Source organism: Cololabis saira, chromosome 11 (assembly GCF_033807715.1).
Source record: "Cololabis saira isolate AMF1-May2022 chromosome 11, fColSai1.1, whole genome shotgun sequence".
Taxonomy (NCBI): domain Eukaryota; kingdom Metazoa; phylum Chordata; class Actinopteri; order Beloniformes; family Belonidae; genus Cololabis; species Cololabis saira.
Window position 1 is genome coordinate 19,058,379 of NC_084597.1, and position 27,996 is coordinate 19,086,374.

General features: G+C 38.9%; 1 protein-coding gene across 1 annotated transcript; it reads right to left on the bottom strand.

The window, feature by feature from the left end:
- On the bottom strand, window positions 1–27,658 carry tbca (tubulin cofactor a). Its single transcript, XM_061733331.1, has 4 exons — window positions 27,528–27,658; window positions 7,448–7,553; window positions 2,505–2,591; window positions 1–879 (listed from the first exon to the last, which is right to left on the bottom strand). The coding sequence occupies exons 1-4, from the start codon at window positions 27,578–27,580 to the stop codon at window positions 799–801; spliced, it is 327 nt and encodes a 108-aa protein (XP_061589315.1). The 5' UTR covers window positions 27,581–27,658; the 3' UTR covers window positions 1–798.
- Window positions 27,659–27,996: the final 338 nt, after the last annotated feature.

Below are 27,996 nucleotides of genomic sequence, written 5' to 3' on the forward strand. Positions count from 1 at the left end.
TCATTTCACTGAAAGAGGCACTTCCCTCTCATCTTTATTGTAGGCAACACTACACTCGCATCCAGTTCATTTCCAGTTCACATGAATACCATCAGATAGATACATGCAATTTTTGGTAAACTGATAAAGAAATCAAGAAGTTAAAAGACATGAAAACTCAAAACGCAGTGACAATTTTCAAGCCACATCCAAGTTTCTTAATTATTATGAATGAAACGTGACACTTTAGAGTTTTTTTAAGCAAGCATCTTTGGATTTTAAAACTTTAAGATTTTATTTTGCGTTCTGGAACCATTTTCATCCATTTTAATTCCACAGTTAGATCAATAATCATGTTCTGATCTTGTGAGCATTCTGGGAAACATTCTGGACAAAATTTGTACCAATAAAAGCAGAAAAATAAAAACATAGTAAAACTTCCTTCTTCAAACTAACCCTGGATCAAAGTGGGAGAAATCATCTAAATCAGTAGATAAAAGCATAAAAGACATGACTGCCAAATGTGAACATCTAATAACATGTATGAAGTTTTATTGTGTGAAAAAATAACAATAAGACACTCAACCCTGCACTCCTCTGTGATAAAGTGACCATTTGATCACTTTTTTCAGGATTTTACACATAGCAGAAGCGTGAACAGAAGTGGTGGCACGTTAACAGTAAACAGTAGAAATAATTACATCAAGAGCAGAGACTGAACGGATTCGGTCGGCTTCCACGGCTCCAAACAAGGCCTGACGAAAGGAATGGACATTTAAGTGAGTGAGTCTCACAGTGAGAACAGAAACACATCAGAAATCATCCTTCAAGCTTCACTGAGTCCAATACGCTTCGAGCCTCTTTGTACTCCTCTGCTTCACCCAGATCCTCTTCTGTTTCCTGGGAAGACACAAACACACACACACAGGTTGGGTTTAATTCACTCAAAATGAGGGATTACAGCTCTGACTGTACATATTAAAAACACAATGAACAAAACTTGTTAGCGGGACCTAAATTTAGCAGATCCAAGGGATAACGCAACATTCTTTAATCAAAGTGTGTTTGAGTTCCTGTGATGGTCACCACAGTGACGGCGCTGCTAATGAGCTGTGATGAGCGTGTGCATATGTGCATGTCTGTCTCGGGGAAGACGGAGGGAGGATACGGGAGCGGGGATGCGGCTGATTCCACGTTGGCCCCCTCGGCCCGGCGTTCAGCTCTGCCGTCGGTGACTCGCACCTCCTGCTGTCTGGCTGCTGCTCCGCATTAATTGCAATGACCCGAAGTGGTGCATGCTTACGGTTGCTTCTCACCATGTCATCTTACATCCTGCAGGGTCTGCCACACTTTCTGGTCAAATACATACAAAACCATACCCAAACCTTTACCTGCCTATAATTCAAGATTCAGTACAGTTTTTTCAGAAATATGCTGCGGCGGAGAACAACGTCTGCTGAGATTTAAATACAGCCAGGAAGAAAGAGGAAAAAAAACTGAATATTAGACCAAACTTCATTCTACATTTTATTTTTTAACATGAAAGAACATTCCAGAGTTAAAACAACCCCGTTATTATTAGATCTGAGGAAGCTTTTATTAGGGACCAAAACGATTTGAATCAAAGCAGCTTCGAGTGACGACAGAACAAACGTTTCCAGTGAAATGGCAATCAATGTTGGTCGGGGGGGGTCATAAATATTTATTTCAAGCCTCTGACAAGATTCAAGTATCTTCGGTTTAGGCACCAACAGGGCTTGCTAAATTCAAACAAAACCTAAATATCAAAAATACATATCAGTAAAAGAAAAAAGTGATAAACTGCTTGTTGGTTTTGATGAACTTGATGATAACTAATTGCTTAATTTTACCGTTACATTTTCCTCTCATTTTCTTTTTAATCACAACATTTATTCACTAGTTGAAATGGATCATTTTCATCACAATGTAGCTTAAAGTGTCGGGGGTAAAATTTGAGGAGAGTGCTGATTTTTATTTCATCTTTACGTGTCATGAGATTGATTTCTCAAATGAATCGTGTCACTCGGGGGCTCCACCTGCAAGTACATATATACGTTTCAATATCTGTCCAGATATCCAGCTGTTCCAGCTCCAACATCTCAGACTAAAGCTGGCGAACTCAGTCCTCATTCAGCTTTGCTGCGAGCGCCAGTGTTGTCGCAGCAACTTCCTGAAGTGGATCATGTGACACCGAGGCTGAACAGACGAACGAGGGCACAATCAAGTCACGAAATATCCGACAGCTGCCACCAGCTCCGGTCCAACACACTGGAGTTTGCTCATTGGAGAGCGGCTACAACAGCTACCCGACAGGTTATAAGTTGGTTGGCATGGTGACCGGAGTGGCAGATGGAATAACATCCTGAACAAGGTCTCGCTGCCGGGAGAAACGAATCCAAGGAAACCGTTCAGAATGAAAGAACGTGCTGTGTAGAGATTTGAATAGGTGTTTGAGCGTCGTTAGTCTTTCTGCCTCTGATTAACAGTTTCACAGCGTTACTTACTAGTAACTGCAGCAGGTCCGCATGTGCTATGGTCAGTCGGCGGTGACAGTCTGGAACCATCATTCTGGACTCCTGCAGCACCTCCATCTGAAATCACAGCAACCAATTTACATTTAGGGGTGGGTATTGGGAAGGACCTCACGATACGATACGCATCACGATACTTGAGCCACGATACGATACACATTGCGATATCCCGATTATGCGATATCCCGATTTATTATATTCTACATAGTTCACCGAAAAATTTAAAAATGCATTACACATCTTAAAATCCAAGTTGTATATATGTACATAAGATGATAGTGATGGATCTTAAAATCCGAGTTGCACGTTCATCAGATTATAGTGACAATTCATGGGACAAACTGAGTCAAAACAATGTTTTATTATAACTATACAAGCTAAAGTTACAACATATTTGTATATGTTTTTCATATTATTTACATCATATGAAATTAACATTAAATTTAGTATGAGGTTGCTTTAATTATGTGGCAAATGATAATAAACACAAGAAAGATGGAACTAAAACCAAGGACAGGCACAGTGATCAGTCAGTATAGATATAAATCCATAAATAAATAAACCTCTCCATTATTTTTCATTTTTTAAGGACAGGCAATTGTGTTATATAAAAAATAAATTATAAAATGAAATAAAACGTGAAATAAAACCTGAGCTCAGTGCAGGGCCCTCCCAGGGTTGGTAGAGAGTGGCAATGCCCAGGACTGTCACTTGGGTAGGAGCACTGGGTGATATAATGGGAAAAAAATCGGGGATAAAAAAAAATATATATATTTATATTAAAAAAAAAAAAAAAAAAAAAAAAAAAATCGATATTCAAATTTTGAATATCGATATTGAATCGGCTGGAAAAGTATCGCGATATATTGCCATATCGATATTTTTGCCCATCCCTATTTACATTAGTACATCTTTATTAAAATGTGTTGGTTTTTTTTGTTGTTTCTTTTTAATATTTATAATTTTTATTTTTCAAAATGAAGACAAAAAAAGAGGTTTAACAAACACCACATTTCACATAGCCAATGCATAACATTGCTATGTGATTTTTTTTTTTTTTTTTTTTTTTTTTTTTTTAAATCAAATCATAAAGAAACATGCATTGTCACTAGTTTGGAGCAATAATTGAAGCAGTCAGACATATTAATTCCCCTGGATTCAGCCCCAGCTCTGCTCCTGGCAGCAGGGTGTCCCACACACACTCAGCTGTGCTTAACATCCCCTCAACAAGTCGGCAGTATGAAAGATGTTATTGAGTTATCGATCGGGGCCGGGAGTTGGGCAGCGGGGGGCCACCTCGATATGCCTGCACACCTGGATGAATGAAGAAACCTTGAGCCGAGGGCACCGTGATGAGGCGTACAGAGGTATTACTACGCCTGCAGTCAAACTGTTACAGCTGGGGAACTAATGTGGAATCCCCCCCCCATCTGGCACCCTAAAGAGCAGAGAGGAGCTGGCTAACGTTGTCAGACACACTCCCTCCTGACAGATGCTTCCTGGCCCATCTCATGGACTCAGTTACACCCATGAACATCACACGGCTGCCTGGTGGAGAACAATTTCATCAAAAACAAGACGAGATGGTTGCCATCAAGATATGACGGGTTGTGAGGGGGTGGGGTGAGACAAGAAGGAACCTGCAACGGAGGAAAGTCACAGTGCCCTCTTGGTGCAGTGGAATGATCCCATCAGCGCAGGATAAAGATGACACTTAAAGTGTATTGATTCCATTAAAAACATAAACCTCTAATCCATCCTGCCTCAGACCTCTCGTCTTCAACCATAATCCATCTGGCCTTCTAATATAGCCGTTTAACACCAACCAAGCCTGCTGCTCAGCCTGAACCACCACTCTATGAATGAACAAACAAAGCAAAAACAGTGAATTTTTCATTTTACCCAACCCTAAATCTGTAGCAGGGACCCACAGGGCAGTTCTGAGACGCACGCTGTTTTCAACAACCTTCTTCAAGTTGAACATGGGGAAAAATAAGAAAGAAATGTCTGCATGTTGTCCACCATTCTCAAACTAACTTTCACTCCAGATCTTTTCTGAGGCTCTCTAAAGCTAAACATGTGCTGCAGCCGATGTTGCTCTGGAAGCCGATACGAACACGTATGTCAATCAAAGCTGGCTTTGCTCCCAGGTCCTTCAGCCAACATATCTGCAGAGCTGCCGTCAGATATTCACAGCGGGATGTACCGTTTAACATGTTGACCTGAAGGTGAAAAACAAACATGACCGTCGCGTTTATGCGAAGGCTGGGTTCATACAAACGGGTGGATGGTTCTCTAAGCGCGTAACATGAGGATTATGGATGAGTCAAGTGATAACAGCTAGCCATTGGCAAAGAAAGAAAGAAAGAAAGAAAGAAAGAAAGAAAGAAAGAAAGAAAGAAAGAAAGAAAGAAAGAAAGAAAGAAAGAAAGAAAGAAAGAAAGAAAGAAAGAAAGAAAGAAAGAAAGAAAGAAAGAAAGAAAGAAAGAAAGAAAGAAAGAAAGAAAGAAAGAAATCAATCAATCAATCAATCAATCAATCAATCAAGTTGATACGTGTTTGTGTAACAAACATGGTGGATCTGAGTCATTACAGTTTTGCGGTACAGGTGGGCAAATTTAATAGGTTTTTATCAATTCAATTTAATTGGTGTAGTTTATTAGTATTTAGTATTCTTTTAGAGCAGTGTTTTGGGGGCTCCAAAGACTGAATGTGGTGATAGATTTATAGTTACAAAGGTGGAGTTGAATTGGTATTTTTTTTTATCGTCATTTTTATCGTTATCGGGATAAATGTCAGAAATTATCGTGATACATTTTTTAGTCCATACCGCCCATCCCTACTGTCAATCAATCCCATCAGAAATCGATTTAATGTTTTATATCAACTCTCCTGGCGGGCTACAAAATCTTTTTTAAATTCACCTCCTCAGAGTTGTCATGAGTGTGAAATAAAACGATTCAGACTAAAATTTTTTTTTTTTTTTAACGTTTTAGTCTCAATCGACGGCTGCAACGGAAACGGGTTTTGTTTCAACAGATCAAATAAACTAAAAACATGCAGGGGCAGAAACGTGACAGAGGTCCGCCATTGTTGTTGTCCTTTTTGCGGGTTAAGTAGGGTCCGAGTGTGCGAGTGCATCGTGATGCGAGAGACGCAATCTTCACCAAAAGATTCCAGTTCCAGTTTACACCGACAAGAACTCCCCTCTGAACACAACTAAACTGTCTGTGTCACGGTGTTAACAGACTTAAGACCTTTTTAAGCCCATTTTAACAGAGATGTACTAAAAGACTCATTTCAAGTCCACTTCAAAATAAAAGTTCCAAAGATAGAAATTGAGACTTCAAATCATCAAATTTCAGAATTATTGACTTTCGCTCATTTCAGTAAATCCCAAAAAACTGAAATTTCTCTCCTTTCCAAAAGCAGTGGTTGTCAAAATTGTTTTGATTTATTCATTTAATTCTTTCTTACTTTTTTACACAATGGTCGTGAGCGTCTGGGGTTGGGGGTGAAGCCCAGCTGAGCAGCAGGAAGCGACCTCTTGAACATCAGCTGCTTGCAGTTGCATCCTTCAGTCCAAGATCTTCACCTCTGACCATTTCTGGACCGTTCCAGAATGACTTTATAGACCACTAGCCAACCTGAACTCGTTGCCTGGTCAGCTCTTACTCAGTCTTTGATCACGATGATCCACTAAAGACTGCGACAAACGGTACTAGGAGATTTCTGAAGTTTGCTGAAGACTTAGGGCTGGGCGATATGGACCAAAAGTCATATCTCGATATTTTCTAGCTGAATGGCGATACTCGATATATATCGATATTTTTTTCTGTGCCTTAATTGGGGTTTCCCCCAAAGCATTAAAGCATAGCATCTCTGTTAGCTTCATCTTTTTCTGAGGCAAACCCTTAAAAAAAAGTCAGTTTTAATACAATACCTCGTGCCAAACGTCACACAGGTACTTTTATTAACAGAGGTCTGCACAATATCAAAATGTATAAAACAAATGAAATAACAATAAACTGCCTGCATATATAGAATAAAAATGCTTCTTGAATAAAATAAAACAAATATCCCTTTCCTGCATAAAAATTAAATTAAAATACACTGTGCAATTAATACAATGTAGACAGTAACAGGCAGACTTTTCCACTGAGGTTGACAGTTGTGCAAATAACAAAACATTTGTGCAAATCTCAAATAAAACATTCAAGTCAATTTGTCACAAAATAAGCTATATCAAAATCATAAAAAAATAAAATAAAATAATAATAATAATAATTTAAAATCGATATAAACGATATTGTCTCGTACAATATCGCGTTTGAAAATATATCGATATATATTAAAATCTCGATACATCTCCCAGCCCTATGAAGACTTGCTTCGTCCCTGAGACCCTCAAACACTCATGTCAACCATTTCAAACTTTAGTCTTCTTGCAGAACGTAACAAACACAATTTATTGTTGCCTTGAATCCATATTTGTCAAGCGGAGACCGATCACAGCCGCATTTACTCATAGCTCTGGTATAAACAGCACTGCCATCAGTGATTATGTGAAGTAAACACTAAGTCGCTGTAACCGTCCACCAACGACGGTGAAGCCGTCGGCCTCTCTACAGTGCAGCCTTCTCTCTGCTCTGTTGAGTTATACCCATGTAAACCTGAAACCCTCTGACTTTTGTCAAAGAAAAATATTTCTGTAATCATTAACTCATTGCACTACAAAAGAGCAAAATGCAAAATAAAAGTCAAGAAGTTTCCAGCAGAGCCAAACTAGTTAAGGTTTAAACTCCAGATGCAGTGAGACTCCTGCCTTGACAACCATGAATAACTGATCATTTATACTGCATAAGGTTAATATTCTGAACTGCAGCATCAAACAGACAATCATAAGACTTGAATACCTGCTTCTTGATGACGTAGTCATCTCCTGCTTCTGCTTTCAGGCGCTCAATCTTCTCCTCTTGGCCCTTTGCTTCATTTATGTAGGAGATCTTCTCTTTTGCCAGTCTGGAGACGAACAGGAAGAGGGAAACAAGATGTTGTTACAGGTAGTGACACAGAGTTGTTCCTCAAAAGATGAAACAAACGCGCAGCCTCCCGGAGATAATATGGGCTGAACCATGAAAGGCGGACTGTGATGGTCACTTTCTGCAGACGAGGCCATCAATCCTCATTCTGTCCATGATTCCACTGACTGAGGGGACACGGTGAGATCATCTCCCACAGGATGGCAAGATACACACCTCCAGAACCACCACCAGACATATCCCTACTCACTGATGCGCAGTGAAGATCAAGTTTATGTTTGGACGTAAGAGGAACTTGAGACACATTTGCATGAAGTACATTTTATTTCCTTTAAATCCAAAAGCACCCGGGAACCTTTTTCTTGAATTACAGTTTCAGATCTGCATTAGGGCTGTTCGATTTTGCCAAAAAATAAAATCTCGATTTTTTTCTCTCAAAATCCGATTTTCGATTACGATTATGATTATTTTGTGAATTGACAAAAGGCAAAGAAATGATTTCAAATATGCTGTTTTTTTATTGAACATTTGCCCCATTGGGCTTTAAGTGCAAACTTTGCTCTTATTAAACCAAAAATGAATGAATAAAGTGCAAAACTCTGTAAAATAAGTTGAAAAAAAGTTTTAAAAAATATAATAAAATATAAAGTTTTATCTCTGAAAAAAAAAAAAAAAAAAAATCAGCAAATCAGCACTTGCAAACATACAGTAAGTTATATTTAAGAGCCTCTCCGATGGGGCACTTGTCGCAGGTATTGAGAGGTATTTCCATCAATCATTAATATGGTATCAATCATTAATATGTGTGCAGACAAGGTAAAAAAAAAAAAAAGTGAAAAATCGATTTTACGATTTTCATGTTTTAACATCGTTCTAATTACCGTATTTTCTGGACTATAAGCCGCTACTTTTTTCATAGGTTTTGAACCGTGCGGCTTATACAAAGGTGCGGCTATTCTGTGGATTTTTCTTCCACCGCTAGGGGGAGTGCTAACCGGAATTAGAATCAAAACTAAGACAAAATAAATGCAAAGAAGAATATTCTACTTCTTCTTTAGCAGATAGAAGTAGGTAGAAGCAGATTTCAAACAGATAAATAGATAAATAAATACCAGTTATTTTCTCTTGGTTCTGTCCCGTTTTAATCAGCAAAGTTGCTGCCGTGTTAAAAGACACTGTTAGGAAAGGATCTATTTAGATATATACATGTACATCATTTACAGTTCAAAATCCTTCTGTACATGTAGTAAATATCTAATCTAACAACATAAATATCTGCGGCTTGCATATCTTTTTTTTTTTTAAATAGAGCGGATGCGGCTTACATACAGGTGCGGCTTGTATATCTTTTTTTATTGTTTTTTTAAAAATAGCGCGGATGCGGCTTATATACAGGTGCGGCTTATAGTCCAGAAAATACGGTACATAATCCCGATTACGATTTAAAATCGATTAATCGAACAGCCCTAATCTGCATCATCATTCATTTGGTGGCACATTTCTGTCCATCTGTGATATCTCATCTGCCTCCATTCCCTTCGCTCAGATTCTGCTCTCTACTCACTCCTAAAAGGAAATATCTTTGTCGCTGCCAAATAAAAGATCAATAGTATTCACAAGTTTGTCTTCTGCCTGGTAGGAAGCAGGGAAGATCCCAGATCCTTTTGGGGGCTTTGGCACCAACAGCAGTTGCCTTGTTTAACCGAAAACGATGTTAGACAACCATCAGCAGCGAACCGAGACCGGCTTTACAATGAGTTGAGAGTCACTACAAAGTCCTATTAGTACAAAGAATTGGAGACCCAGGCAAAATCTTTCTGTAGGTCTTCCACAAGCTCACATCTGGAGGTCTGTGAACCTCTATACCTAGAGTAACGGTAGCAGTAATGTCATAAAGTACCAACGCATTCTCATATACATGTCTGCAGTGTATTGGAGCTCAAAAATACGTGCTGGGATAACAGGCGGATATTTAAGTTGAGCATTTAACCGTTGGTCTGTGGCAAAGTAGGATGCATGAAATGTCCTTTAAAGAAAAAAAGAAGCAACTCTTGTCTTTTTTCTCCAAACTCATGTAAACACTTAGCAAACACTGTGCATGTTACAAATAAACAGATACTGATTATTTGCCGACTACAGTTCTAATGGCCAGAAAATAAATTAACCAAATCCATCACACTTACATTTCCATATCTTCATCTTTGGTAATTAAATTTTTTGCAAAAGTCACGACTAAGCCAATAATTTAAAATCTGTAAGATGTTCGGGTGGATATCAAACAACCACGTTCGTCTCATTTTGGGTTCTTCTACATCTATGTTGAATCAAACCTCCAGTTTGTTGTTACTTTAGAAGAATAAAGGTAAATAACACAAGTAAAATCCCATCCTTAGACAAATTAATGTTGTATTAACTTTTTCTGATTTTTTAAAAATGTCTACAAACTTTCCACAGTGGGGTGGGGGTTTAATCATAAGAAAACATTTATTACAATTATAAATTGATGCTAGAAAGACTCAACTGAACCTAGGGCTGAAACTAAAACTTTACTAAGTTACAAATTGCTACTGACAACTTCTAAAAAGCACGAAACTGATGTTTTAAACACTCGACAGGAGGGAAAAAAAAGATATTTAAAGATTCGTAGTCACATTAAACAGAGAAAAACAGTAAATCCTCATAATTAAGAGGGCAGAACAAGAGATCAAATTTAATTTCCAAGGATCAAGTAATCAATTAGCTGATCTCTAATTTAATATATTGCCTATTTAATGAGCTCTTGGTGAGTATGCAGGAACAGAAAAATGGTTTAGTACGTTTATCAATGTGTGCTTTTTCCGTTTTATTCAGTCAGAAGAAAATATTTGGTGTTTAGTTTCACAGCTGCCTCTTCACATTAACATTTTGCCCCCATTTTTTTAATTTTTATAATTCAAGTTAGGTGTTTTTATGAACATTTTCACACAAATGCTGATAATTTGGGTCATTAAAATGTAGGTAGATTATGATTCTTGACATTCAAACATTGATTTTCTAAATAAGTTTTAAAGTGAACTCATATCCGATTGATGGGTGGTTCTAAATCACATACACGCATCATTACAATTACTATTTTGAGTACGAAAGTGTGTTCACACTACACTTCTGGTACACAGAAATCTGGGACTGTAATGGCTCATATTGCGCGGTTCAGACCATATCACATTTTTAGAGCCATAGATTGGATAGGTTATTCAGATTGTAACATTTATAATGTAAACGGAGAACACCGTACAACTCTGTTCAGCAGTGCCAAAATTTTCAAGATAAGCATGTTATTAGTGAAGATTTTTACAACAAAGCTGGTAATGTAAGGAATTAGGAATTAGATTTATCTTGTTCAAGGTTATGCGCTTAGCTCACTAGTTGCCCAAGTTTCATGGTCTCAAGTGATGTGAGCTCCATTTAAAAAAATATTTGAACACAGATTTGTTTTTAATTTATAAAACGAGTTTCATCTTAATTCATGAGTTACATTACAAATTCCTTATCAAGATTGCAGCTAATACTTGAAACTTTTCTTTCTGCATGTTGGGGGCAGGGGTGAGTGGGGGACACAAGTCCAACAAAGTACAAGGTTCACCGTGCAAGTACGTAGTGAGAATGTCCATTCATTTTGAATGAGGAGACGTCAAGCGTTGTCCAACTGAAGTACAGTTGTATGAAAAAGTTTGGGCACCCCTGATCATTTTCAAGATTTTCCTTTATAATTCATTGGTTGTTGGGATCAGCAATTTCAGTTAAATATATCATATGGCAGACAAACACAGTGCTATTTGAGAAGTGAAATGAAGTTTATAGGATTTACAGAAAGTGTGCAATAATTACTTAAACAAAAGTAGGCAGGTGCATAAATTTGGGCACCCCAACAGAAAAATTACATCAATATTTAGTAGATCCTCCTTTTGCAGAAATAATAGCCTCTAAACGCTTCCTATAGCTTCCAATGAGGGTCTGGATTCTGGTTGAAGGTATTTTTGACCATTCTTCTTTACAAAACATCTCCAGTTCAGTCAGGTTTGATGGTTTCCGAGCATGGACAGCCCGCTTTAAATCACACCACAGATTTTCAATAATATTCAGGTCTGGGGACTGAGATGGCCATTCCAGAACGTTGTACCTGTTCCTCTGCATGAATGCCTTAGTAGACTTTGAGCAGTGTTTAGGGTCGTTGTCTTGTTGAAGTATCCAGCCCCGGCGCAACTTCAACTTTGTCACTGATTCTTGAACATTGTTGGCAAGACTCTGCTGATACTGACTGGAATCCATGCGACCTTCAACTTTAACGAGATTGCCAGTACCTGCACTGGCCACACAGCCCCAAAGCATGATGGAACCACCACCAAATTTGACTGTGGGTAGCAAGTGTTTGTCTTGGAATTCTGTGTTCTTCTTCCGCCATGCATACCGCCGCTTGTTATGTCCAAATAACTCAATTTTAGTTTCATCAGTCCACAGCACCTTATTCCAAAATGAAGCTGGTTTGTCCAAATGTGCTGTAGCAGACCTCAAGCGACTCTGTTTGTGGCGTGTGCGCAGAAAAGGCTTCCGCCGCATTACTCTCCCATACAGCATCTCCTTGTGCAAAGTGCGCTGAATAGTTGAACGATGCACAGTGACACCATTTGCAGCAAGATCATGTTGTAGGTCTTTGGAGCTGGTCTGTGGGTTGACTTGGACTGTTCTCACCATCCTTCGTCTCTGCCTATCTGACATTTTTCTTGGCCTGCCACTCCGGGCTTTAACTAGAACTGTGCCTGTGTCTTCCATTTCCTCACTATGTTCCTTACAGTGGAAACTGACAGCTGAAATCTCTGAGCTAGCTTTTTGTATCCTTCCCCTAAACCATGATGTTGAACAATCTTTGTTTTCAGGTCATTTGACAGTTGTTTTGAGGCTCCCATGTTGCCACTCTTCTAAGAAGATGCAAAGAGGTGAACAACTTACAACAGGCCACCTTAAATACCCTTTGTCATGATTGGCTTCACCTGTGTATGTAGGTGAAGGGTCAATGAACTGAACAAACAACTGTTGTGTTCCAAATAATTAATGCTAAATGTATTCAAATCAATAAAACAACAAGGGTGCCTAAATTTATGCACCTGCCTACTTTTGTTTAAGTAATTATTGCACACTTTCTGTAAGTCCTATAAACTTAATTTCACTTCTCAAATAGCACTGTGTTTGTCTGCCATATGATATATTTAACTGAAATTGCTGATCCCAACAACCAATGATTTATAAAGGAACATCTTGAAAATGATCAGGGGTGCCCAAACTTTTTCATACCACTGTATATTGGAGCTGCTTCCGTCAAAAGTTGGGGAATTTCTAACTTTTCACGGCTTAATGCGAGCAATGAAACTTCAGTGACGAAGCAACTGATGGGAGCGGGACACATTCAAAGTACGAGGCTTACCGTATTGTCCCGAATATAAGACGACCCTGATTATAAGACGACTCCATCTTTTTCAAGACTCAAGTTTGAAAAAAGACTTTTTGAACACTTAATTAAATTTTTATACAGAAAATAATGATAGCGCATCTGAAACAAATGATTATTACAATATATTCAAGAGAAAAAGCCTGTTATTTTGCCTCATTCCAACCATTATGTTGAAGTTTACATCATAACTTCTCCTCAGCTGCCGATCTTCCACCCTCTTTTCCCCAGATTGTCGCTACGTTTCTCCACTTTCTGTTATCTCTTCTCTTATTTTCTTCTCTTTCTTATACTATTTTTTATTTTTCTTCTTCGTGACAGGGGTTCCTTTGGCCTGGGGAGTTAAATTCAGCATTCGCTTTAAAGATATCTGGCGCCATCTAGCGTTGTAAATGGGTATAACGTCTAGACCCCGAATGTAAGACGACCCCCACTTTTTCAGTCTGATTTCAATGTAAAAAACCCCGTCTTATATTCAGGCCAATACGGTACTTACATAGTGAGTAGAGATGCACCGATTGATCGGCCACTGATCGGGATCGGGCCGATAATGGCCCTATAGGTTTTGATCAGAGATCAGAAAATAATAGTTCAGAGTGGGCCGATCTGATGACGTTTACAACAACAACAATCCCCCACCCGCGCCGGCGTTCCCGTATCTCAGACCGAGCTTTCCTAAGGGGGAGTCGGCCTCGCCGGTATGGGAGTTTTACAATGTCCGAAAAGGACAACAAATTTAAAGTTTGCAAAGTGTGTGCAAAGGAGATACCACGAGGAGGAATGTTACAAAAGAATTTCAACACAACGAAGCTGATAAGACATTTGATAAGATAGTTTTTCACACGAAGGAGTATATTGAGTTTCCAAAGTTGGCTGCTGCTAAGGCAGAGAAAGAAAAGGAGCGCACAGCAACGGGACTAACTCAGCTGAAACACCTGTAAGAGATTTATAAACAGGAAGAAAAATAAAGAACTACATCGTAAGGTAATGAATTCATATGCTTTGCTCATCAGCCGCTTTCTGTTGTAGAAGACATCAGGTTTAAAACACGTTTGCAGCTTGGATCCTCGCGGCCGCGTCGTAAATATTTCACTGATGAAATCCTGTCGGAGTTATACCAAACTATATACAGTCCAAAGTCTCATGCAGGACGACAGTCGTGTCAGTCGCTTCAGGAGTGACGTGGAGTTCTAGTGTGAAGAGTTTTGCTTCACTCACAATAGTTTCCTCACACGCGGCGAATGCTATTGCTAAAGCTTTCACAAAGCTTAATAATTCATAATTAATTTTTATTTTAAGATTTTATTCCTCTTTCCACAGGAAAACTAAAGTTTATAGTTTACAACTTGTATTAACTTTTAGAGAGTGACATGTCTGCTGTTGTCTGTGTTGGTGCACATGTTGTACATAATTATTACCACAGGAAGCTGAAGCTAGTGAGCTACATTTACTCTTTGTAAGCCGAGTCTTAGTCGTCTCTAAGAGTCTCTAGTGAGAAATATTGCTCATTGCCTTAGCCTGAACTAAAACAGACAATTTATGATACTTTCTCATTTCCTAATTTTTATATCTAATAATACAATGTCAGTGTCATGTACATGAGACAACAATATTGACGAATTTAGGATTTCACGCTGTGATCGGAAAAATTGGGATCGGCAGATACTGGTTTTCGAGATTGGTGATCGGCCCTGAAAATCCTGATCGGTGCATCAATAGTGAGCAGGAAGAATATTTGATTGGCCATTTATGACAAGAAGAAGGCAAATCAGAAGCACCGCCCCCAATGACTGTAAACTATTATGAGTTTTGGAGGTATAAAATGAAGCTGCCCAATTCAGTTGGAGGATATTGAAATTTAATTTAATGATGCAGACAGAGTTGTCAACTTTGATTGAACAATGGTCTCATGCTGGACGCTGCTGCTCGCCTTTTTAAAGCCCCGCCCGGACACCCCGATTCCTAAAATCCTTTGGCTTTCACGACGAACACGCCTCTCTGCTTCCCATAAAAAAAAATGAATGGGGTCCGTGTTGTGGGCTGGGCGATATATCGAGATTTTAATATATATCGATATATTTTCAAACGTGATATGGTACGAGACAATATCGTTTATATCAATTTAAAAAAAATATATATATATATATTTTTTTTTTAATGATTTTGATATAGCTTATTTTGTGACAAATTGACTTGAATGTTTTATTTGAGATTTGCACAAATGTTTTGTTATTTGCACAACTGTCAACCTCAGTGGAAAAGTCTGCCTGTTACTGTCTACATTGTATTAATTGCACAGTGTATTTAAATTTAATTGTTATGCAGGAAAGGGATATTTGTTTTATTTTATTCAAGAAGCATTTTTATTCTATATATGCAGGCAGTTTATTTTTATTTCATTTGTTTTATACATTTTGATATTGTGCAGACCTCTGTTAATAAAGGTACCTGTGTGACATTTGGCACGAGGCTTTGTATTAAAACTGACTGTGTGTTTTTTTAAGGGTTTGCCTCAGAAAAAAATGAAGCTAACAGAGATGCTATAATGCTTTGGGAGAAACCCCAATTATGTCACAAAAAAAATATCGATATAAATCGAGTATCGCCATTTAGCTATAAAAATATCGAGATATGACTTTTGGTCCATAATCGCCCAGCCCTATGTTGTGGGAGCGGCTAGTCATGCGTACTAGACGCCAACCGTTAGAATCCCACGTTGGCACTGGATGGCGAGTAAACCGCATCAATTTACACGCAGCAAATCGAGCTGGCAGAAAGTCAGACAGCGGCACAGAGAATCACGGTCAATTTTCAAAATGTTTTAACCCCTACAAGGAAATATTCAGTTTAAAATTCAAAAAGCTCATCTCATCTGGATACCACTCATCCTTTATATGTATAATCCTAAAAGGGGGAAGACATGGCGAGATGTACATTTTTAAATGACTACCGCACAATTCTTACATGATCTCAAAGTTCCTGGGAAAACTCAAAGGGCCCATTTATGCTCTCTTACGTATGTAATAGTCACACCCATTTCAAGCACCGTCATACTCCCATGGGCCTTTTAAGTTGCCTTGGTTAGGGCAATTCATCCACCAGCAGTGGTGAGTTCAGAGTTCACTTCAGCATATTAATGTCAGTTTCAGACACTGGTTGGTGGCAGAAATGCGCCACTGCAAAAGGAGGAGGAAAAGACAAAGAAGAAGCTATTACAGCAAACATGGCGACGGTGGAGGAAATCGTGAGGCTGCACGCTCCTCAGAGGCACCACAGTAGTGGTCCATTCAATACATCGCAACATGTGGATGGCGAGTTCTTCCTCTTCTTCTCTGGTTTGTTCTTTTTACATGTTAGCTACACTAACACTGCCCCCCGCGGTTTGCGGTGGTATTGTTCCTTGTCCTCCGTCACACGACAGATCCACAAGGATCCTGAAAACTGACCAAATTCTGCGTGTGAACTACACAGGAGACAGATGAAGGCCTGTCCGTCTGCGTATCCGTCTTCTGCGTCGGACATTAATGGGCCTGTAACCTCACAGATCCAGCTGAGGAGGCAGCGCTCCACTTTTGAAACACTCCTGTTGAGACCTTATAGCGGAGCAAAACCACTGCAAACAGTTGCATAACTAAACCACATCAGTTCTTTGCCCTGTGGGATTTGGGCTTAACACAGATATAAATGTAGTGAAATGTTTTGTTAGAAAAAAACCCAAACAATTCTGCAACAGAGGTAACAAATAACTATGCAATTTCATTTAAATTCCTAACGAAAGATACTCAAACTTAAATAAATACAATTTTATGATAACCAATCCACCTATTTTGTCAACGTCAGAGCCAATATACAACGCTAACAATGAATCAGGGCATCTCTACTACGTTTTCAGTTAAAGGGGATGGTAATCAATCACAGGTGCAGGTACATTGTCGCTATCTTCTCCCTCAACCTATCATAAGACGCTTTTAGGTCAGTGATACACTGGCTGAGCAAGCCTACCGGCCCTGCAGTTGGTGTTGCCAACTTAGCAACTTTGACGCTATATCTAGCGAGTTTTCAGACCTCTCTAGCAACAAATTTAGCCCCTTTACCAAGTCTTATCGGAGATGTGAAAGCCCGTATCGTTTCCACTCGTTCTTCAGCGAGCAGACGAGACGGTGCTGCTGTGGTCCGCTCCAAAGTGCCCTCAAGGCAACCTTTTAGCTTGCGCAGGAGCCGCTGCCAGCTCCGAGCTGGAGATGTGCATTGCGCTGATAAGATACTGGCCTTGTTCTTACCCTAGGGTACGTGCCCAGCACCATTGAATAATACTGATTTAGATATTTATACTAAAATGTTAGTCTCATTGAGGCATGGAGTTCGAGATTGATCTGGTTTACATTACAATCAATAAATAAAAACATAGCTCATAAATATGCAATTAAGTTTTTTCTAATATCAAGAGAGTTACACATACATAATGACTATGATAATAAAAACCAGCAGAAATTGATTTACAACATGAGATTAGTGTAGGGCTGTGCGATTAATCGATTTTAAATCTAAATCGGATTTATTAATCACAATCGATGTTAAAAAAAGGAAAATCGGAAAATCGATTTTCCTTTTTTGCAGCTGGCTGCATTACAGACAGAGCTCGTCTAGTCATCTTTGTTTGGTCAAGAAAATTGTAAATGTTGTCACTTTACTAAACTCGAGGAGGATTTACAGTATCTTTCAATTGCACTTCATTCCCAATAGGGACATTTGTTTGCTATTTTTCTTTAAAAATAAAGATAAAATATTTGAAACAATTTATTCCATTGTCTTTTGTAGTTTTACCAAAAAAATCGAAATCGAAAATCGGGTTTTCAGAGAAACAAAAAAAAAAAAAAAAAAAAAAAAAATCGGGATTTTATTTTTGTCCAAAATCGCCCAGCCCTAGATTAGTGGTTTATTCTAGTTAATGTAATTATATATTTTTTTTACTGGACTGGCCTATTGTCAGGATAAAGGATTAGGGTTGGAATTATGAAAAACATGCCTGAGAGTTCGAAAAAAAAAAAAATTACAAATTTTTCCCAGAATCTGCCAGCCAAGTTAATTCTATTAAGAACTTAAAAATCAACAAACAGTTAAATCTTCTAAATCTAAATCTGGTTATTTCAGAAAATAAACTGAGGAAGGAACAGTCGCCATTTCCCGTAAAAGCCGACGGCATTCATCCAAACACGGCACACTTACGGAGTACATTGTGTTAACACGGCCATTTGAAAGACAGCCATAGCTAATATGGTTTTTAAATAAATACTGAAAGTATTTTTGTTTATTGTCAAGTATTAAAGTAAAACCTCCAATGAAAACTTAAATCAGGCCCCCTATGACAATTTCTTAAAAAGACTTAACATGCAGCGAGCAGACACGTACTAACTATATCATAACTTCCAACTCAAAGGATTATCCAACTCCTTTATCTGCTTTTATTGCCTTCCAAAAACACACTCTCCAACACTCACACACACTCCTATACACTCACACACTACTGGTCCTTTTTAGAGATTAATTGATCATCAATTCAATCCCTAATTTGAACCAAGTCAGGTGGTAAATGGGCTTCTTTTTATTGATTGATAGTGAAAATGGGCCTGAGTGCATTGATAAATTTTGATTATTTATCAATTACGGGCCAAATAGAACTAAATCTATTAAACAGATTCAGACCCTGATTAGCATAATGGAGTTTGAAAATATAGCTATTGATAATGATTTCCCACTAATTGTCTTTTTCCGGCTGTGGCCGCCTGTTGAAAATGACAACACAAATTTCATTTTTCATAAAATCAGCTGTGTAAGTGAGTAATCCTTCATTAGTCAGTCACATTACTGGAGACCCGTCCCTCCGTGTTGTACCGCTCCTCGCCTAACCAAGGAAGCCAACAGCACTCTGTCATATTTTACATCAATTACCACTCATTGTGATACGGTTCCATCAAGAAGCTTTTAAACAGGCACCATATGCAATACCAGCTCCCGTCTTCCTCTCTCAAGCTTGATGCAGAATGAGTGATGTCGCCTGTTTAGAGTCAAAGAAGGTGGCGTGGCGAGGAGAAAAGATGGAGGAAGGGAGGCTGGGATCATCTGAATAAAACTGAAGGACAGTCTAATAACAGAACGTCCATTCCTCCCCTTCCAGTCCTCATGTTAATTTCTTATTTCTCCCAGACTTGGAGCGCTCTGTGAATGAGGGGTGGGGTCGTGGCTGGTTTTAAATAGACCTGCCACCTCCGACTTAATGGAAAAGGCAGCTCTCTGGAAAATAGGAAAAAAAAAGGAATTAGAGCCAGCCGACACACATATTCGGCCGCCTTCTACAGCACTGTATTTTTGAGCCACGGTGTAGTCTGTGCTTGGGCCGGAATGACAAAGGCAAATTACTGTTGTCATTTTATTAAGGCCATCCGCCTCGCTAGGGCAGAGAGGCACCGACTGGAATGTGCAAAAGCCGGTGGAAATAGGCCCGGCTAAAAGAGCAGGCAGCTCTCCTGCAAACTGAAATATATGAAATGGTGGCGGGAGTAAGGAAGGAAGGCAGACAGACAGAGGGAGGGAAAAAAAAAGAGACGGGAATGGGAGAAGGGAGGGACAGAAGATTATGAAGAGACAGAGAGCAATGACACGATGTGCGTTTACAACAGACAGCTTGATTAAAGGTTCACGTCAAGGTAGTATTTTTGGTCCCGGGGGGGGCGGGGGATGTAATATCTCCTGTCTTTTGTTCAAAGAGTTTACTCAACCTCAAAAACCTCAGTACAGTAGGAAGGGACAGTCTTTCTTCTGATGACTGCACTGTACTGTTTTTCCTCGACACCCCACGGCTGCGATCTCCACGGGAAATCCAGCCACCATTATCACATCCCTACGGGCGCCTAACTGCCATCAAAACACAATCAATATCAAATTACATAAATGCAATCGACAGCAGGGAACTGGAGATCAACACAAGGCACCCTGACCGTCAACTATCCCGAGGCCATTATCTCAACCCTACTCATGATGTCTGCAATATTTTCTGCTTGAGCACAGTAAATGTGGTCAGCGTACGAATTTAGGAGCTGCGCTCAGACGTGGGATGGCTTCAACTCCATGATCATTTCACAGGTACTAAAGCAAAAGTTATGTTCAATGATCAGACCTACAGATAAAATGGAGAGACAAAACGCTTGGAAATAGGGGTGGGCAAAAATATCGATATGGCAATATATTGCGATACTTTTCCAGCCGATTCAATATCGATATTCAAAATTTGAATATCAATTTTTTTTTTTTTATATATTTTTTTTAAATATTTTTTATCCCCGATTTTTTTCCCATTTTATCACCCAGTGCTCCTACCTAAGTGACCGTCCTGGGCATTGCCACTCTCTACCAACCCTGGGAGGGCCCTGCACTGAGCTCAGGTTTTATTTCACGTTTTATTTCATTTTATAATTTATTTTTTATATAACACAATTGCCTGTCCTTAAAAAAATGAAAAATAATGGACAGAGGTTTATTTATTGATGGATTTATATCTATACTGACTGATCACTGTGCCTGTCCTTGGTTTTAGTACCCATCTTTCTTGTGTTTATTATCATTTGCCACATAATTAAAGCAACCTCATATTAAATTTAATGTTAATTTCATATGATGTAAATAATATGAAAAACATATACAAATATGTTGTAACTTTAGCTTGTATAGTTATAATAAAACATTGTTTTGACTCAGTTTGTCCCATGAATTGTCACTATAATCTGATGAACGTGCAACTCGGATTTTAAGATCCATCACTATCATCTGATGTTCATATATACAACTTGGATTTTAAGATGTGTAATGCATTTTTAAATTTTTCGGTGAACTATGTAGAATATAATAATCGGGATATCGCATAATCGGGATATTGCAATGTGTATCGTATCGTGGCTCAAGTATCGTGATGCGTATCGTATCGTGAGGTCCTTCCCAATACCCACCCCTACTTGGAAATGAAGTGTTTCTTTAACAAACGGAATACACAGATTTGGCTTTTCCATTTACCTTTTGTTTATATTGAATACACTTTTTTTTCCAATGTTCAACAATGAAAAAAAAATTAATTCTCAGCTCTATTTATATATGAAAAGAGTCAAAAAACAAAGCATGGACTCTGACCACAATCTGTAGCAAGGTGAACAAATTTTCCAAGTAGGCAGACTTTTTTTTTTTAAACTATAATTTCTTACATGTTTCAAAGTAAAAAAAACTTAAACCTGTTGTCACCATAGCAATGCTGGTAGGGGCACAGCTGCCCAGGTTGGTAAATCAGCAGTTGGCACCCAACCGTCAATTGTTTCTCAGAAAGCTCAAAGCCAGATAACAAAGAATGTTTGGCCCAGACTTGGCACATGGCAGCAGTTTTCTTTACCAGCTCCTGGATCAACAACAGATGCCAAAACCCAAGTCTGTCCCAATTCACGAAATTGGGGACACGTCGGGCCCACATTAGCACTCAGCAGTGCCGTAACTGAGCCGCAAGTGCCAAAAGTAGCTCAGATTAGGTCTAAATGTGCCATCTGGTAAAACTTTCAACTATACTTTAATATTTCAAAACAAAAAAGTTAATTTACACCCCCTCTGTATACTCTAGTCCGATATTTCTGAAAATAAATGTCTAATGAATAAATGTATCAAGAGCAGGTAAACTCGGTTATATAAAAATAAATTAAAAAAAAAAGATAAACATTAACATCTTATGGAGGTCATATGGTGACTATATTACAAAAATTAATGTCCTGCATTGCATCCACCGGCCTTGTGGCTCAACATAGTTGGGCACCTTAAACACAAAATTCATTAAAGGAAAAAATTAATACAAGCATAAAAATAATGCAGTGACTGTGTAGGGACAAATACGTAGAAGAATAGCACATCTGTACCATTTTTAAAAGGGAAGAATGAGCTAGTCCATAATATTCAGCCCATTTATCAGTGTTAGAAAAACAAAGAGTTGCAACTCACATTTAGTTAGCTTACAAAGGAAAAAAACAACAAAAGAAATTCAAGTGAATTTGAATCAAATTGACAGCTCTGGAGTCGCAATGTGCAGTTCATTGGAAGTGACGAGGATTTGTCAACTAATTTGCTTAATGAGTCAATATGCAACTCAAAACTACCTTTATTATATCTCAACATCACTCAACATCATTATTTTGGTAATGTACTGAAAATCTAGCGTTTAGAAATGTCAAGACTGTTGTTTTATTTTAATAGGATAAAATAACAGTGACAGACTCATTTATGTAGTCATCTTTTGAAAATAAAAAGTTCAAGTAATGGATTTTGCATCTTGAAATTTGACCATGGAAATAATGTAGATGTTATGTAAAGATTAACAATTTATCAGGGATGCAGTTAAAAGTCCTAAACCATATGCAAGTATTGTAGTATGGTAACTAAAGCGGTGCTGCTAGATGACATTACTTTCAGTTATGAAAAAGGAAGGAAGAAAGGAAGAGGAATAGGGATTTACCGTTTGGACTGTTGTATTTTTCTGCAAGAGTTGTAGCCATCGTCTCTAATAGAATAGATTATGTCTTGTGTGGTCTGAAGAAAGTTCTGTTTTATGGTATCAACAGTTATTTTTGTTTCAATCGCCATCATTGAACTCAAATCTTACACACTTTCTTTAGCTCAGGCGCCTGGCCAGCAGACTAATTTAGCATTTTGCCAGGCTTTAACTCTAAAACCTACTTTCTTTAAAAGGAGCATGAGGCTCCTTTAAGAAATGACTCATTAGCGCCACCTTCGCCACGATGGCCGTCGGGGGTACTGCAGCCAACAGTGAAGCCGGCACGGGAGAACGGGGAGAACGCGCTTGCAGCGTCATTTGACGTCACATCCGCAGGACAGCGCGGGAAAATCGGACCCGGAATTGCAGCAGATTTTGCAGCACACAGCCTGTTCAAGGCAACGGAGAGATAAACTAGAGGGCTCATTCTTTTTGGTTTGGAACGCTTCATCTGACATTATTACTAGAAAACTTAAAACATATACGAATTTTTTTCATAAATCATGCCTCAATCCTGCCTCATGCTCCTTTAAATACAAGACATCCCTTATTTGAAAAAATATAAATAAAATAAAAAAGTAAGAAAAACAGAAAAAACAGAAGCAACATCATGGGGGGGAAACTACTTCTGAAAGAAGAGTAGGAGGGAGAAACCTTAATGATTATTTACAAGAAATTAAAAAGGGAAGCAGAGAGGTAAACAATACAAATTACTTTGTAGAACTTAGTTTGGTCTACATAAGTCTTCATCCCGGGTTTGATTTTTACACTAAAATCCGTCTTCTGTTTAGTTTTTTGCTTCAAACCTAATTTTAAACCATCCTTCTACTGGTTTCACTTGATTAATCCTTTCACAAACTCACATATGGCCTGTTAAAAAGGTGTGTTTTCCATTTGCGGGAGTGTGAAACCTCCTCTGTCTTTTTAACCTATATTTCCATTTACAGTGGAAGGACGGGTAGGATCCAAATACATAAACTACCACTCCATACCACCAAGTGGCAGCAATATGCCATTTTCATTGTTCGCTAACCACAAATAAATGGAGGAAGAAGAAAAAGAAAAGAAAAACTGTAATGATAAGATTAGCACTGAAGGTGCTTTCATACAAGTTCCCAAAAATCCTAGTTACTGGGCTGCTCCTGATAACAAAAACGTGCGGCTACAACTGAGGCCCCATACGACTAATCCAGACCCACACCGATGGAATGCACACATATCCGTCTTTTGTCCGTGAGCGATGTTGGGCCACAGTCCTATGTGAACAGGGGAAGCCTTAATTTCAACTTTAAAGCCCAGCTCTGAGGCCTCACTCTGAGACCAAGCTTGATTTTATTACAGCTGACCGCATGGTTTTGGAACAAAGGAATCCATTGCCATATTTTAGTTGCTTAAGCTTTTTTTTTTTGCCTCATTTGTATTTGGAGGAGGACTCTTTTCACCATGAATAACTTTGAAAATGTAGTTGTCAACCAGGTGGGTGAGTAAACCTGATTTAAGTGATTAAGAATGGCTTAAGCCTGATTTATGCTTCTGCATAATACCAAACACATGACGGCCTAACACAGCTCTACATAATATATTATGTATATTTTATGGGACCTGGGCTGGTAAATGTTGAACATCCGCCGTTTTGGGAGACATTGCAACAAACTATCGTTCTACCAGACTTAAAAACAACAAAAGAGACATAGCGGCGGAAAATTCTGAAGAGAATAATCTGCCAATCACGTTTCTTGCAGTCTGCATCGATACGACTCATCGTCAGAACATTTGGGGAGGTGTATATCTGGAGATGCAGAGCTCTGCAGAGGAGTGTTTACTTTGACAGAGAGAAAAATTAGGCTTGAGTAAATCAAACACAGTACGGAAAAAAAGTGTAAAGAAAGAAAAAACACTGGAAAAAATGGACAGTTTCAGAGGTGGAAAAAGTACAAAAATATTGTACTTAAGTAAAAGTACAAATTTTCTGCTTGAAAATTACTTAAGTAAAAGTAAAAAGTACCCATTAAGAAAATTACTTAAGTAAAAGTATAAAAGTACCTCAAATTAAATATAATAAAGTACCAAAAGTACATGGTGTAAAATGTACTTAAGTACAAAAGTACAAAGTACAAAGTACAAAATTCAAAGTATAAAATTATTTTCAAAAGGATTGCAAAGAAATGAAGAATCCAACAATTTGCTTACAACTCTAAATAATGGTGATATTATTCCGACCCCTTTAGCGTTTGTTTCCATTAACCCCTTTTTAATTTCTCCCTTTGCTCATCACTGCTGCTGTACCCCATTGGCCCCACTGACAGGTTCACCCCCAGCCTGTAGTATGCAGTGATAAAATTAAGCAACCCCAGCTGATAAAGGATGAGACTTTTGAACTTTTAAATGCCAAAACCACCTTAGAAGTGGTGGAATCAAAGAATGGTGCCGCTCAAGGCTGATTTATGGTTCTGCGTTACACAAACGCAGGGCCCGTACCCTACGGCGAGGCTCTGCGTCGATTTAACGCGGAACCATAATTCAGGCTTCAGTCCTCATCGGTACTCGACGCGACGCCGGTTCCTCCGGCCTTCCGGCCCGCCTCTGCGGCGCAACTCTCCCGGGAGCTGCGGCTACTTCTCGGTATATTCACGCGCCCCCCTTCCTTCCCGTCCGCCGGTCCGCGTTAAATCAACGCACACCTTACGCCGTAGGCAACGGCGTAAGGTGTGCGTCGCCGCGTACCCTACGCCGTAGCTCTGCGCCGGTGTAACGCGGAACCATAAATCAGCCCCCGCTGTGCTGTTCTTTAATTTGTAGCGAGTAACGACGTGTCCAATTTTAAATGTAGCGGATTAAAAGTACGATTTTTTCCTTGAAAATGTAACGAAGTAAAAGTAAAAGTACAGAAAAATGAAAGTATCAATAAAAGTACAAATTCTCAAAAATCTTACTTAAGTACAATAACGAAGTACTTGTACTTCGTTACTTTACACCACTGGACAGTTTTGGCAGGTGAATTACCGCAGGTTTGGGATTGTATCAGCAAGTGATGATATGCTCCTAGGAAATCCGCCGTATTGATAGCTACGTGTTTGGCTGTGTACATGAACAGCAGAGGGAAGCTACACACTGTTCTGTCCATTTATCTTTTTGTACAACTTGTATTTCTTTCTTAAAAAAAAAAAACAATTATGGTTACATACTGTTCTGCAGAAGTGCATCACAGAGCAAAACATGACATATCTAGGCAAGGCAAGTTTATTTGTAAAGCACAATTCAACACAAGGTGAATGTGTTTGAATGTGTATGAATGTTTGTTGGTGGTCGGAGGGGCCGTTTGGCACGATATTGCAGCCACGCTTCCGTCAGTCTGCCCCAGGGAAGCTGTGGCTACAAAATGTAGCTACTACCACCGGTGAGAACGTGTATGAATGAATAATGATCTCTGTAAAGCACTCTGGGTGCCTTGAAGGGCGCTATATAAAACCAAGCCATTATTAAGGTAATTCAAAGTGCTTTACATCAACATTAAAAGCAGCAAGACTCAATTACAGTAAAAAACAAAAACAGTAAATAACAAATAAAATGATAAGAAAATAGGTAAAATAATAAAAAGCACAAGTTGTTGAAAAGTAATGGCAGTAGAGAACAGCAGGTAAGTATTTAATTTAAGAGTAGGCTTCAGTAAACAGTAATGTTTTTAGGCCTAATTTAAAAGGAGCTGACAGTTGGAGCAGACCTCAGGTCTACAGGAAGTTTGTTCCACCGGTGAGGAGCAGAATAACTGAACGCTGCCTCACCTTGCTTGGTTCTGGTTCTTGGGACACACAACAAACCAGATCCAGATGAACCTCAGGGGTCTGGGAACTTCATAGGGAACTAACAGATCAAGCATGTATTTTGGTCCAGGACCATTCAGTGCTTTGTAGACCAGCAGTACTCATTACCTCCTATTCTGAATGAATGCTATGTGTTTCCTAATTTGTCAGTTTTATTATTCAACATCTTGAAATAAGCCTATTTTTTATGCAATAATGTACAACAGTACTTCAACTTGTTTTTGAAGTTGAAGTACTGTTGTCAGACCGTTTCCAGCTATATATCAACACATATCAGGCTTACAATGTAATCCTATTAATATATGTATTTAAAAATATAAAAGCATCCCGTTTTACATTCATGCACATATTAATTGTTGACGCCACAGAAGCTGATGCGTTTGGTTTGATGACTTTGCACAAATACAAACCAACAGATAAAAGCAAACGGTGTTAGTTAAAACGAAGAGGATCTCTTCGGTTTCAGTGTCTCTAAGTATACTTGTTTACTTGAATAATATGTAAATGCATTAACTTGGACAAAAGCCACATTCTCCATCAGCAAATTCCAGGGATGACAAAGCAGCGTGGATCTGCCGCGTTCCATTTACCTCGGAAATCGGAACTGGGAACGGCAGCCATCTTGGAATGGTAACTCGGGGGTTGTGAAGCTTCTCCCACTTTCCCAGTAGGAAATCCCACTTCGAGGGGCGTTCCAGTTGAAAATTCCGACTGGGAACTGGGAATTTCCGACTTCCGAGGACAAATGGAACGCGGCATTAGCATAGCGCCTGCCAACTAATATATCTACAGATATATACATATATAAATCGTTATTTTTCTTTTACAATTCGATCAGCTTCATTATATAACCACATCTGTCAGCTTGAGATCATAAAACGACCATAAACCGAAGACAGACGCCTGCTAAGTTAGCGCCGGCGCCTAGGCCGCGCTCAGTACCCGGTGTATCCTGAGAGCGCACCCGACTAAACGTGTCCGACTTGCGGCGTCGGTTTCACCAACCCAGCGTGTCGCACCGGCGGAGCCCCTGCTTTAGCGTATTTTGCGTCATCGCGGAGAGAAACGAACACTCACCTCTTAACTATACCGGTTTTGATTTTGATCTGCCGTATTCTTGGGTCCGCCATGGTGAGAGATGATCAGTTATTTCCCCGACTAGGAAGACTGGAGTCAGTGGTGACGAGCTGCACCCAGATACATCGATCTGAAGAGTGGATCGTTATAGATTTAGAGGGTCTGCGTGACATGGGTGCAGATCCCGGGGGGGACGGGGGGGACATGTCCCCTCCAATTTCTGAAAAACATGAATTGCCCCCCCCAATAAAAATACCCTAAATTATTCAAAATTGAACAAATGTATTTTCAGACTTAAAGGTTGAATATGTAGAATATTTATTAAAAATATATTTATAAAAAAATAATACACCCACTGTGCGTTTTGAGGTGTACAGAATGAAAGCAATGGGTCCTTTTTTTTTTTTTTTAGAACTGTTTACCACCATAACTGTTAAAACATGATCAGTTAGTTTAAACAACTTGTTTA

Excerpts from the sequence above, each read along its gene's own strand:
- tbca (XM_061733331.1), bottom strand. The coding sequence starts at position 27,580 with ATGGCGGACCCAAGAATACGGCAGATCAAAATCAAAACCGGTATAGTT. Across the intron at positions 7,554-27,527 it reads AAAACCGGTATAGTTAAGAG|ACTGGCAAAAGAGAAGATCT; the intron begins GTGAGTGTTCGT and ends GTTCGTCTCCAG. Across the intron at positions 2,592-7,447 it reads ACTACGTCATCAAGAAGCAG|ATGGAGGTGCTGCAGGAGTC; the intron begins GTATTCAAGTCT and ends CTGTGATTTCAG.